At 45.4% G+C, this 12,432-nt stretch overlaps 1 protein-coding gene and 1 long non-coding RNA gene across 3 annotated transcripts in view; both read left to right on the top strand.

The window, feature by feature from the left end:
• The first annotated feature begins 819 nt into the window (after positions 1-819).
• On the top strand, positions 820-2,578 carry GADD45G (growth arrest and DNA damage inducible gamma). The gene is made up of 4 exons (XM_075740402.1): positions 820-986; positions 1,107-1,208; positions 1,313-1,526; positions 1,904-2,578. Exons 1-4 carry the CDS (start codon positions 835-837, stop codon positions 2,012-2,014), a joined length of 579 nt encoding a protein of 192 aa, XP_075596517.1. The 5' UTR covers positions 820-834; the 3' UTR covers positions 2,015-2,578.
• A 3,619-nt stretch (positions 2,579-6,197) lies between these two features.
• Positions 6,198-12,432, top strand: part of LOC142599591 (uncharacterized) — a 35,263-nt gene continuing 29,028 nt past the window's right edge. The window contains exons 1-3 of one of the 2 annotated variants that reach the window (XR_012833167.1): positions 6,198-6,357; positions 7,490-7,614; positions 8,476-11,924. This is a non-coding gene — a long non-coding RNA (uncharacterized LOC142599591). Of the gene's footprint in view, positions 6,358-7,489; positions 7,615-8,475; positions 11,925-12,432 lie in introns of those variants that run through there. The other variant, XR_012833168.1, reaches the window with a different exon arrangement.

Raw genomic sequence — 12,432 nt, 5'->3', positions numbered from 1 at the left:
CCCCCAGCCTGCAGGGCAGGACAGTGCTGCAGCCCTGGACACCTCGGTGCCCCCGGTGCCCCCATCTGAACCTGCTCCAGTTTACTGATGTGTTTCCTCTACCGGGAAACAACCGTGCCAAACCGTGCCAAAACCGGACAAACTACATAGCTGTTATCTCACGAGTCCTGAGCAGAGGGGGATTATCACTTCCCTCGACCGACTGGCCATGCTCCTGTGCATGCAGCCCACGACATGGTGGGTCTTCGTTGCAGCCAGGGCCGCTTCTGGCCATGCCCAGCTCGCTGCCCACCATGGTCCCACAGTCTCCTCCACAGAGCTGCTCCCCACCCCGAGTGGCTTCCCGGGAGCGGGACTTGGCATCTCCGTTTACTGAAATCATATCGATAAAACCTTTTTTCTACTAGTTTTGCTGCACCATTTGCATTTACAGTTCCGAGCCGCAGACAGAAATCGCCCCGGTCCTTTCCACTGGCTAAACCTACCGGGACGGGGAGCGACAGCAGCTGACCAGAGCCCAGCTCGCGCTTGGCGAGCAGGCAGCGCGCAGGCAGCGCGCAGGCAGAGCGAGCGCAGCCCGCCACCGGCAGGGCAGCCTCCGGCGGGGCGGGGCGGGGCGGAGCGGAGCGGCGTGTGCCTGCGCCCCGCCCCCACCCCCCCTCCCTCCCCACGTGGCCTCCAGGCACGAGCCGCCCGTTCCTTCTGCTCCCCCTCCTTTCCTCGCCGGCGCGCGCCGATTAGCATAATAATGCCCCCCCTTTCTCCCCCGCCGGCCAATGGGAACCCAGGAGGCGCTGCCAGCTGCCGGCGCCGTCAGCCGCGTGGGCTATAAATATGGCGGCATGCGGGCTGCTGCCTCAGAGCGCTCGGGGAGTGCGTGGTGAGCAGCTTCGGGAGCCGCCGCTGGCAGCCGCGCTGTGGGGACACGCTGCTATGACTCTGGAGGAGAGCCACGGACAGGAGCCTATGCCTGCGGGTCAGAACTGGTAGGTCCGAGCGGCGGCTGGTGCGGGCGGGCTGGGCCTGTGGTGGGGGACGAGGGAAGCAGGGTGGCCGTTGGGGACGGTTGCGGCGCCGCGCTGACTCTGTTCCCTCCCGGCCCGCAGGATGCACGGCGCCGGCAAGGCCCTCCACAAGCTGCTGGTGTCGGCGCAGCGCCGCGGCTGCCTCACCGCCGGCGTCTACGAGTCGGCCAAGCTGATGAATGTGTAAGTACGGCGGGCGGGGGCCGGGGACCGCCCGGCGGGGCGCAGGGGCTTCGGGGCCGGCCGGCGCCGACTGCGAGGCTCAATGCACCGCTCCCCTCTTGCAGCGATCCCGACAACGTAGCTTTCTGCGTGCTGGCCACGGACGAGGAGGACGAGGGGGATATTGCTCTGCAGATCCACTTCACCCTGATCCAGGCCTTCTGTTGCGAGAATGACATTGACATTGTGCGGGTGACTGATGTTGCCAAGCTGGCTGCCATCGTGGGGCCCAACGAGGAGTCTGGGGAGCCACGGGACCTCCACTGCATTGTCATCACGGTGAGTGTCCTGTGGGTGAGCGGTGCTCTGTGTGCTGTCCTCTGGGACTGTGCTTATGCTACCAGTTTCTGCGTGGGACAATTAGAGGCTTTTAGGGTGGCCCCATCTCGTGTTGGTAGTCAGATCCTCTTCTGGGCAAAGAAAGGAGGCTTGGCACACACTGTACAACAAGTCAGCTGAGTAGTAGTAGTAGGCTACGGTTCTTGTAACTGTGGATTGCTGCTGCCCACAAGGGTAACAGTTCTGCTTCCTGGTTTGTGTCAGGACAGAAACCACCTGAAAATGCCTTGTTTCCTAAGCCAATGCTTCTGTAAATATTGTGATTACTTCAGCTGGCAGGCAGCACTCATGGTGTGCAACTTTTTTCTTTCTGGCAGAACCCAAGTGAAGATGGCTGGAAGGACCCAGCTCTTGAAACACTGAACTCATTTTGTGAAGAGAGCCGAAATGTCAATGACTGGGTGCCAACCATCACCCTGCCTGAGTGATGGTGACCGGTACTTTGGGGAGGCTGAAACTTTTGTTACATTCTCAACGTGGCGTGGGTTCACCGAAGTGTGCAACAAGCTGCTGATTCCATGGATTAGCCTGGTCAAGAGACTGGATTAAAGTCACTCAGACTGGCATGCAGTGCGTTCTTACTGAGGAGAAAGAACAGCTCGCCTCACCAGTGAGCCTCAGTAGGCTGCAACCGTGGAGAGGCTGACATACCATGGAACTGAAAGAAGTATTGCAAGTTTCCTGGTCAAGCGGAGCTGTTTCAGAAGGCAGAGAGGAAGTTTGGGGGAAGTGGGCCAAAACTTTCTGGGAGGACTGGACAGAGTAACTCAAGGAAATTAGGAACTGTTGATGCTGTCTAAAACAGAGAAGAAAGTTTCAATATTTGATGGACTACTAGGGACTGGTTACTAAGACAAATACAGAGACTCCAAAGCAGACAGACCTCAACAGTCCTCTTGGGTCACTCTGCAGAACTGGTTTAATAATGCAATAATTTTTATTAAACTATTTGCTGCTATTGAAGCTTTCATAATAAATCTTTTGACAATTAATATCTGGGAGTGTCTTGCTTACTGGGTGGGGAAGCATGTCACCGAAATGCCACTGATGTTTTGCTTGTGTGCTGTAGTCAAAGGTATATTCCACAGTAATGGAGTTATTGCTCACTTTCTCTCTGGGCCAGCTGAGTGAAGAGCTGTGCTGTCCAAGTTGATAATTCAACCTTTCACCCTCTTGCAACAGCTGCTTATCGCAACAGCTTGCAAGACTGAGGACCTGCATGCTTAATGAGCTCACTTATTGTAATAGGTGGTCTTTGTAGTCTACTGAAGGAACACAATACTTGTTAGAAACATAGATTTTTGGAATAGAGACCTCTAGTAAATTACATCATTAGTTCTTAAATATAACTTAGACTCATTCAGAGCTGCAGTGTTCCCACTTGACAGAAGCAGCTTAAATGCAATTGGGAGGGGGAGGGCGACAAAACTCTGTAGATGTCAAATACATCTCACATTTGCTTTGATTAGAAAGACATCGTTAAATCTGAAACTAGCTAATAGTGAATAAACATCACATCTGCCACAAGCTGCTCTGATTGCCATATGCTGTAACAATAGAAGCTGTCACTCCAGAAGCCAATTTTGCAAAATGTAATTGCACGACATCTCCAAATTAAGTCCAAAACAATTTAAGGATGGTGTGGCCTTTTTTTAAAGGTCCTGTCATGGAAAGTTAATATGGGTGGGCTGATTTGACTCTATGTTGAAAGGGAAAATATCCCCCCCTCCCTATTTCTGTGCATGATCTATATGTATGCTCCAGCACTTGACATTAAAATGGCATAGAAATGATTCCTCCTGCACAGAGCAAGAAAGCTAAACTACTTGCTTCCTCTACAGACACTAAAAATACTCAGTTATCAGAATTACATTTCCTCTAGGCTGGCTTGCACTGATTGACAGTAGCACTTGCTGAAAAGTGGTGATTTCTACATCGGGTGTCTTGTGAAGTTGCAGTTTCTGGGAAGCTGCTTGCTCTCGGTTTCGTTGTTCCTGATAGGGGAAGTTCAAATGCAGCTCCAGCATTCCTGGAATATGCTCCCTTCTACAGAAGGTATGTAGCACTGTGTTATGAGGGTTTGTAGGATGGCAACATCACCAGAGTTTAGGCTGAAGCAAAAACTATAGGGGCCTCAAACCTCTGCGAGTATGCCTTCTTGCACTTAAGATACAGGAGTTGCTGTGCAGCCTGTTTTTCTACTTAACCTGCACTCAACTGGTGTCAGCTCTAGGACTATGAGAAAAGTCACGCTGAGGACCTAAGAGAATAAACAGCTTTGGCAGCTGTGGTAACAGAAACTGCCTTTAAGGCAATTGCCTTGATACATAGAAAATATCAAGTCTGGAAGCTTTATTACACATTTTTATATTTTTCCCTTAGCAAATGCAGGTTTCTTCAATGGTTTTACAGCTGAGAAGCATATTTCTGTTCTTTGCTTGGGGCCTAATCAGTACTCAGAGCCAAGAACAGATTAAAGTGAACTGTCCTGAAATCAACTTTTATGTAAAGTGTAAGCAGTACTTTACAGCCTTGACTGGTTTAAACAAAAGCCTGAGAAGATCGAAGGAAATTCTCAAGCACGTATACAATTACATATGCAATTAAATCATAGCAGAGAAGTACAACCAATCATTTGTTGGCTGAGACAGTAGGTATAGATAGTTGCACCTGGTAGGAAGTTTAACTTTCCAGCTCTTATGTGAGGAATGGCTGTGCAGCAAATAATAGTGAAATTAATGAGGCAATACACAAATACCCTTGTTAGGATGTTGCCTCTAGTCCCTTAGAAGACGGGAGGCTGACCTTCACCTCCCCGGTAGTCTTGTGAAGCTGTAAGCTGTGCCTCATGAGAGGTACACCGTTCCTTATTTTAGTGACCCATACAATTCTCCTGAAATCCCTTCTGGCTCAATGCAAATACACTGTAGCATGAATAGTATTAATCTGAGTTAGCCTGCAAATGTTATTAATACGGCGTTGCAACTAAAGGCAGCTGTAACTTGCAAGTTATGTGCTGCTGCAAATATCTGTAGTGATCAACACTACTTAATGTAGCAAAAATTCAGCGGCTGGTATCTACTGATACAAGTAGGCTTCATCTTTACATGCTCAGATATATAACTGTGCAAGGAGCAACTAGACAGTTGTTAAAGATAGACAGTGGACTTGGGTGTTACTGGCTGTGATGGGGACAGCTGGTCGGGAGGTGTTGGCTGGCTCACCAGATGCCCAGGGTGTTTTGTCAGGTATCTGGGGGAGCTGGATGGAGGGGACACCAACCTCTTGCGTCTGTGAGCAGCGTGCCCTGCGTACCTCTCCATCCCAGGAAACAGGAGTGCCCAGGACAGGGGCACTACGGGTTTGCAGGAGGCAAGGAGTGCTGGGACCTCTGCTGCAGTGCCTACATCCCTGCTGTGCTGCGCGGCCTTCACGGGCTGGCTTGCTTTGTGCCACGGCGAGTTACGTCAGGGGCTCTGGGAAGGAGATTGAGGTTAATCATAAAGGTGGTTCTCCAGAACATGAGCCAGCCTGGTGACACAGCAGGAGGTGTAGGACACAGAGGGGGAGTCACAGAGTGGTAGTCCTTCTGGTTCTGGTTCTGAAGGTCTGTTTTCCATCACACCCTTCGCTTGTGTGCCACTAGGTGATCAAAACTGCATATTTAAATATTATAATCATAGACATTTGTGTTGTGCTGTCTATATGTTTAAGTACATTTTTTAAATGAAGTGATGTATAAAGTTTCATTTAAAATTTTTTGGGTTTACGTTTCTGTGCCTGGGTATCTATTTCACCATCTAATGGTACTGACTGGCAGGAATTTCCCCTTGTATGCTGTTTCCTTCTCTTAATGCTGTTTTTTTTTTTCCTGTTACACTTCTGTGCATCACTTTACTTTTTGCTCTTTTGTGGTTATAGATGGTGATCTTCTCTTCAGATGCCTGATTCTTTTAGTATATGCTACATTGAGTCAACTGCCTTATCGTCTTGTCAGGATGTGTACATGCATACTGGCACACAGGACACAGTTGTAAATAATGCTTTCTCTTTGCTGTTGAGTAGGAAATACAAAAAGGAAGATAATAGAAAGTATATTAGAAAGAGGCAGGCAAACTGCTGCACAGAACAATGTTTGTATAAAATCTGTGCGCACGCTAGACGATCTGCTCAAGCAGCATTTATAGTGCTGGATGCTCAGGGAAGGAGCACTGACGTGCCCTCTCTGAAGCCTTAGAGTTCTGTAAACTGGTGGAGTTTTAGTTGTAAGTGGAGGCTGTTGGAATTAACGTATGTTCTGCAAGGAGACAATCTTTGCAAAAATGCTAGTGGCAGAAACATGCCATAGCACCACTGTCTGGCACATAAGGGAAAACCTGGGCTCTGTCAACAAATCTATGAACTCCAGCTCTCAGATCCCCTGCCATCAGGAGGAGAGAGCAGCGTGCGTCCAGGTTAAACCTTGGCAAGTATACAGGCAGTACATTACTAGTGCAAGCAAACATCACATGCGTGAGCAAGAGAGATGTGTGGAGAAGGACGTGTGAATATTGTATTCCTTGTGGGGACACACATTGTGGACAGCTGTGCTCATGACTATGCATCCACAGGACCTCATTCATTGTAGAGCAGCAGTGGCAGAAACCGAGACTGGCAGAGGGATGGAGCTGTACAGGCAGTACATACGCCTTACCAGAACCATTCTTTCTACAGATTTTTATGAAACCTGTGTCTCATTCCTACTCATTCCTTATCCATTTCATCATGGCAGGTATGATTTGCTCACTTTGTAAAGTCTGAACATGCAATGATAGGATATTGGAAAAGCTGACTTAATACTTCATGTATAATTATTTCATACTGAATGAGTGAATACTCCTATTATTCTTCATTGTCCTGCAGTAAGATATCCTTATAACACAGCATTCAGAATATTAGAGTGTATGTGAAGTATTAATATTAATGTATCGGCATCTTTAAAAGTATAATCGGATCCTAGACATGACAGTTGTAGTGGCTATAAAATCGCCTCCAATCTCCCACTGCAATGGCATATGATTATTTTGCCATACTTATTTTCTGATTTTTATGCATGGAAAGAACATAAAATTATTTTATTCTGTGTGTCTAATCCTCTCTGTAGAGCTGACTTTAGTTTGAAATCATGACTTTGAAAAGTTAGTATGAGTGCACACTGCTGATTCAAAAGTAGTTTGTGCAACTATTTTTTTTTTGGTTCTGTGTTGGAGAGATAGCTATAGAGATATAACAAGAGGTTTACTGACTGATTTAATATTTCCTGCGTGCTACAACTGATGAGAAAAAACCCACCCTTTTTTCAAGAAGAGCTGTTGTAACTCTGTGTAGAAAGTCCCGTGTGCTAGAATCCATTGCAGAAATAGTGATAAAATTTAACAAAGAATACCCAAGATTAATTTCAATATCGGAAGCAATTTTTACTGTCCCACCACACCATGAAGTTAAGAATTTTCAGAGCGGTGAATCTAAGGTTTGCTTCCTACTCCCTGTTTTGGGGCTCCTCAGCTATTGCAGCCTGGCTTTCACATCCTACTGAAACCAGTAGGAAGCAATGGCACTTAGTAATTTCTGTTTAAATCCCTAAACAAGTAACTAAGACCCAAAGTTTCAAATGTGGCTTCCAGAAACAAGGCACCTGAATTAGATACCTACCAGATACATTGAGATACCTATATGCTCAGCTGGGAGCCCAGAGTCAAAACTCTCCAACCAATCAGCTTATTTAGCTGTATAGCCATAAACTTACATACCAGCCTTCAGGCTTTTACTCTTCTGCTTAAGAGCGTGTAGCGTAGGGCACAGTTAAGTGGCTGAAATGAATCTGTGCATCTTCGCCTGCTAACCTGCTTTGGTTCACATGGCAGAACAGAGTTGGAACATGCAAACAGGATTTCTCTTGGAAGAAACCAAGCCAGAAGACATACTCCAAGGGACCTGCTAATGTTTTCCAGCTGCTGTTGGGCATTCAGTTCATGGGACCACACTTGACGTACATACAGCACAATTATTTGCTGATTAAGAATAAATAGGCAAGTCTTGGCAATAAAGCAAGATAAATACATTGCCCTACTTTTCAAAAAAGAAGAGATTTTAGTGTAATGCACATATCAATTTGTTTTAAACAATTGCATGCTCTTGAATTAACAGGGTTAAAAATCTGCTTTGGCAGCAGCTTGCTGAACTTAATTGTTTCTGAGGCAAGAACGATGAATGGGACTATTTCTGGAAGTGGTTGCCAAAGATTTTTTTTTTTTTTTTTTGGTAATAGACCAGCACTGCTCAACTGGCAGCGTCGGGACAGCTTTGCCTGGCCCAGTGCCTTTGTGCCTGAGGAGCAGGTGGCTCCATGGGCCATGCATGGTGATCCTGCCCCATTGCCATGCCAGCCTGTAGGGCAGCCAGGGCACCGTGTAGTCCTGTGCTGGCCAAAGCAGGGGCTGTCCCCAGTGTGGAACTTGTCATCTTCAGTTGCCACTCATTATGCAGCCGGACCTTCTTCATACAATGGTACGCAGTACTTGCAGATGATTTCCAGATGATGTAAGGATGAATAGGACTGTACCCCAAGAGAAAATATTACATTGAGATCTGAATCACTGGACTAAATTGTTCCAGTGTCACAAAACACTTTTTTAATGTAGATAAGCGCAAGGTGATGCATCTTCTTGCATCGTAGGAGATGATAGCTACTGAATGGGAGACTCTGAAATCTTACACCAGTGCCAATGTCTATTGCTGTTGTACAACTTTTCTGTGCTTTAAATTTGCCTATGTTAAAAACAAACTGTTGTAGGCTGGTTTTCTGCATGTAAGTGTTAATGCATCAAAAAAATGCATACTGTCATTATAGGTGGTTTCATGCTGTTGAAGGCACGTTTATGGAAAATGAGCAATGAAGTGCAAGCTAGTTGGATGCAGTTAAAAATAGAAGGATGGTAAAGTGCTTCACTTTTTCCAAAGTATCAGTTGTATCCTTCACTAACACAGATGTTGTCTGTCTTACATACTGCTCTGTTTTCGTAGCGCTATGAAGTCCTTCAAGTAAAATGCAGAAGAAGTAAGCAATAACAAGCACTGCATGGTTTGTACTAAATGACTGTGTTACTGGGATGCTACCCCTCCTGGAGAGCTGCAGAGGAACAACAGATGGGCTGTGCACAGCCTGTCCTGTCTGGGGTGGGAACTGCTCAGCCCCACTGATGCCAAGCTCAGCCTTGCATCCGTCACTGCCTCGCCGAGTCAGACTGAATCGCACAAGTTTAAAAACACAGGTGCTTGGTTGTCCTTCGGGGCCATGGGTAATAGAAGCATGCTCTCTGCCTATTAAATGTGATGACAAAAGTTGTTCCAGGTCTCCTTAACCACCTAGCTAGCAAGTCTAATTTAAAGCAAAGGTAGACTGTGTTGCGTTCTGGAAAGAGTCATTTTCCAATCCAGAATCTGGTTTCTTGATTGAAGTAAATTTTTAAAAGTGCTGTTTGTTTGTTTTTATAATATGTAAAACAGCTTTCGGATGCATAGTCATTCTGCATGGCCTGTAAGACGTGAAATTTTTGTTTAATTGGGAAGGATGTCATGTTTTTATCCCTATGTTAAGGTACTTTTTGGATTTTACAAGGTTTTCTTCACTTGAAGATATGTGCAATATGTAAAAAATTTCCTAATTTAGAGATAAGTCCTGAGAAGCACTATAGGAGCTGAGTGGCTAAATTCAATGAACAGATAAATAATGCTAGCAATGAATCATGATAGTTGTAGTCATAAAATAATTCAGACATATTTCCAGAAAAGACACAATGCATTTACCTAAACAGAGTACACGTATCTTCATGGTGTATATACAAAAGAGCGTCTCACCCTTAAGCATCACTGCATATATACACAGGAAGGAGATGCAGAATGACACTATATAAATGGGATTGTATTTTGTCTCTCTGTGCTCTGCTCCATCTTTTGTCAGAAGATAAATTACCACTGGAACACTGCTGCAGAATGGAATTCCTGGCTTGCCACTTTCTGCAAGCTGGCCTTTTTTTAATAGAAAAAACAAAGCAACAAACAAACTTGATATTGTGCTATGAAGGTCTAGCTGTTTTACACACTTCCCAGGGGGCAGGTCACTTAGTGGAAAACACTCAGAAAACTATGTGAAGGGTTTCTGAACTCTTGTATCTCCTCTACCCCTACTTCTCCCATGGGTTCTGGGCTGTGTTTTCAAAGAAAGACTTGTCTCGTGCTACACTTCTCAATAATTGTCAATTCACTGGTATCAAGGGCTCATGACTTGGCATCTGAGGTGCAGGAGCTGATGAGGTAGCACTGACTTTATTCAAGCAAGAAGGGAGTGAGTTGTGCAAGAGCTTGTCTTGCAAAGCAGTTAAAGGCCGTGCAGCGTGGTGCTTTTTAAAGCAATAGTATAATATAGTTTTAACATCCTAATTATTCCATATATAACCAATAATAAATACATGCTGCTCTGCACCTGGTTTGCCAGAGAAGCTCAGTAGTGCTTTACCTAGTCTGAGTGTGGAAGCAGTAGAAACTGTCTTTTGAGGAAGCAGAAACTGAGACATAGGGCTGAGTGGAAGGCATCAGGTGTGGAAATGGTCACTGAAGTCTGGTGGCAGGACGAGGTGTCCTATACCTACAGTTGCAGCACTGAACCCCTCATACAGAGCTCCACACTGAATTGTTGAACCAGCTGGCCACAGGACTGGAGCTCTTGAAAATAACTAAGCGCTACAAGATTTGTAAAAAATTGGTGACCAGATAGATCAGAGTAACTCGGTGCCCTGACTGATGCCAAGCCTGCCATGTATGCTCATAACTTATTACAGACTCCAGAAAATCCTGTTTGGAGAAAGGATTTCTAAATGCTTCAGCTGTAGAAACAGTGTCAGCATGCACGATCAGCTGTTAAGATACACATCCAGAGGAAACCAGGCTCCAGAGCTTGTGGACGTTGTAACAGCCCTGCTGCATCACGTAAGTTACAGGTGATCGTCCGCATGGAACTGACGGCTAATATGATGCTTTGTTTACGAAGTAAACATTTGACTGGCCTCGCCTTACCTTCACCTGCATTACTAATAACTTACTGTGGTGTGTTGTTTAAAGCAAATTGCAGTGTTAATTATGATAATAAACCCATGCAGGCCAGATCCAGGAGGACCCTGTGCAGAAGATGCTGGAGCACGCTCTGCTCCCAGAAGTGCTGACGTTACCGGTCAAGCCTTGGCTGGTTAAGGCCATTTTGCAAGAACTGGTTCCCCACCTCCCAAACCTGCATTTCTGCCCCTTAGGCCCACATCCTGTATTGCTGCCTCTGCAGAGCCCACAGCTGCAGATGTATCTGTGCAGCTTCCTCCTGCAGGAGTGGGGTGCTCCAGGCTTTCTGGGGGCCCGTCTATGTCTTTGGACCATCTGTCTAAAGATGGTTTGGTTACCATCTTTAGGTTTCTGCAGGGAAAAGGGCAGTGCCTCTTTGACAGGCGTTGAAGTAAAAGCAGGACAAGGTAGCAAATATGTCACTGGCTGTCGCTCTTGGAGATGTCCAGCGTGCAGTGGCTGCAGGTGTGTTTCAGCCTCGGGGATCCCAAGGTGGCCACGCCACCCAGGCCACCTGCTCTCCTGCTCCAGCCTCACAGAGCTCCCCATCACCCAGCTGATTTATCTACACTGAGACAACCGCTTACCTGCTGAGAGCATAACACGGACAGGATCCCCACCACTGTCTGAAGGCACAGGGGAAACCAGAAGACTAGAGGAAAACTTAAGAAGCTGCAGTTCTTTCCACAAGCTGGACGTAAAAATTTCTTTTTGTGGTAAGTGCAGAAGAAAGCAGCCACCTGATTCAGCTTTCACAGTAATATTCTAATCTGCCATGGGCATATTGTTTACTGAAATGAAAACTGAATGTAGCCCACAGTTCAGATTACCAAATACACTTATATAAAGCCTTTCAGTGCAATAGCACATCAGCTGGTAGGGGCTGCTACTAGAAACTGAGGTTTCTTTGTTTCTTAGCAGCAGATAATTTCCTCTCCTAGGGCAATTATGTAGCCTAATTGCCTGTAATAAGCATCCCTGTTAAAAGTGTGCTAATGCCAGCCCTTCACGTTTTTTCAGAGTGTCTCCTTACCAACTTTCTGCTTCCAAGTACCAGAGATGGGCTCCACACATTTAGAAAACACAAGTAATGTTGAAGAACATAGGATTTCATTATCTGAAGCCCTTCATTGATGCTGTTATTAGGGCCTAAGCTGTTATTTAAAAAAAAAAAAAAAAGAAAAAAACAAAACCCAAACCCAAAAAACCAACAAACAACAAACCCCAAAAACCCCAAACACTAAAAAAAGGAGAAAAAAGATAATGTTATTTCTGAAATGTGACCTATTCCTGGAAGATTAATTGTCCTTCCAGTTACTTACAGTTGCTTGGAGTATATTTTTATTTTTTAAAAGGTCTTTTATGTTTCTTCTTTTTCTAAGATACCAGTTACATGTACCAATGCTGGACTCTGCTGTGCTGCTTTACAACAATTTTTAAAAGTAAATTTGAAAAAAATCACAAAAAAATCATAGGGTATACCATGCATTGGCAGGATGGATTAGATAGTGTAACACATCTTTGTCACTACTGACTTTGTGGTTTCATTTAGATGTTATCACTGCTTTCTTCCTAGCAGATAATGTTGTAGCAATACATTATCATTCAAAAATATGTCATTCAGATCATTCAAAAATATGTCTTTCAGTATACACATATGCAAACAGCGAGCAACGTAGCTTGATTTTTAGACAAAGTT

The sequence above is a fragment of the Balearica regulorum genome, chromosome Z (assembly GCF_011004875.1).
Source record: "Balearica regulorum gibbericeps isolate bBalReg1 chromosome Z, bBalReg1.pri, whole genome shotgun sequence".
NCBI lineage: Eukaryota > Metazoa > Chordata > Aves > Gruiformes > Gruidae > Balearica > Balearica regulorum.
This window is presented reverse-complemented; position numbering and strand designations above follow the sequence as displayed.

Bases quoted from the DNA above. Each gene is read 5' to 3' on its own strand.
- GADD45G (XM_075740402.1), top strand. From the start codon at position 835: ATGGCGGCATGCGGGCTGCTGCCTCAGAGCGCTCGGGGAGTGCGTGGT. The intron at 987-1,106 runs GTAGGTCCGAGC...CCCGGCCCGCAG, and splicing joins ATGCCTGCGGGTCAGAACTG to GATGCACGGCGCCGGCAAGG. The intron at 1,527-1,903 runs GTGAGTGTCCTG...TCTTTCTGGCAG, and splicing joins TCCACTGCATTGTCATCACG to AACCCAAGTGAAGATGGCTG.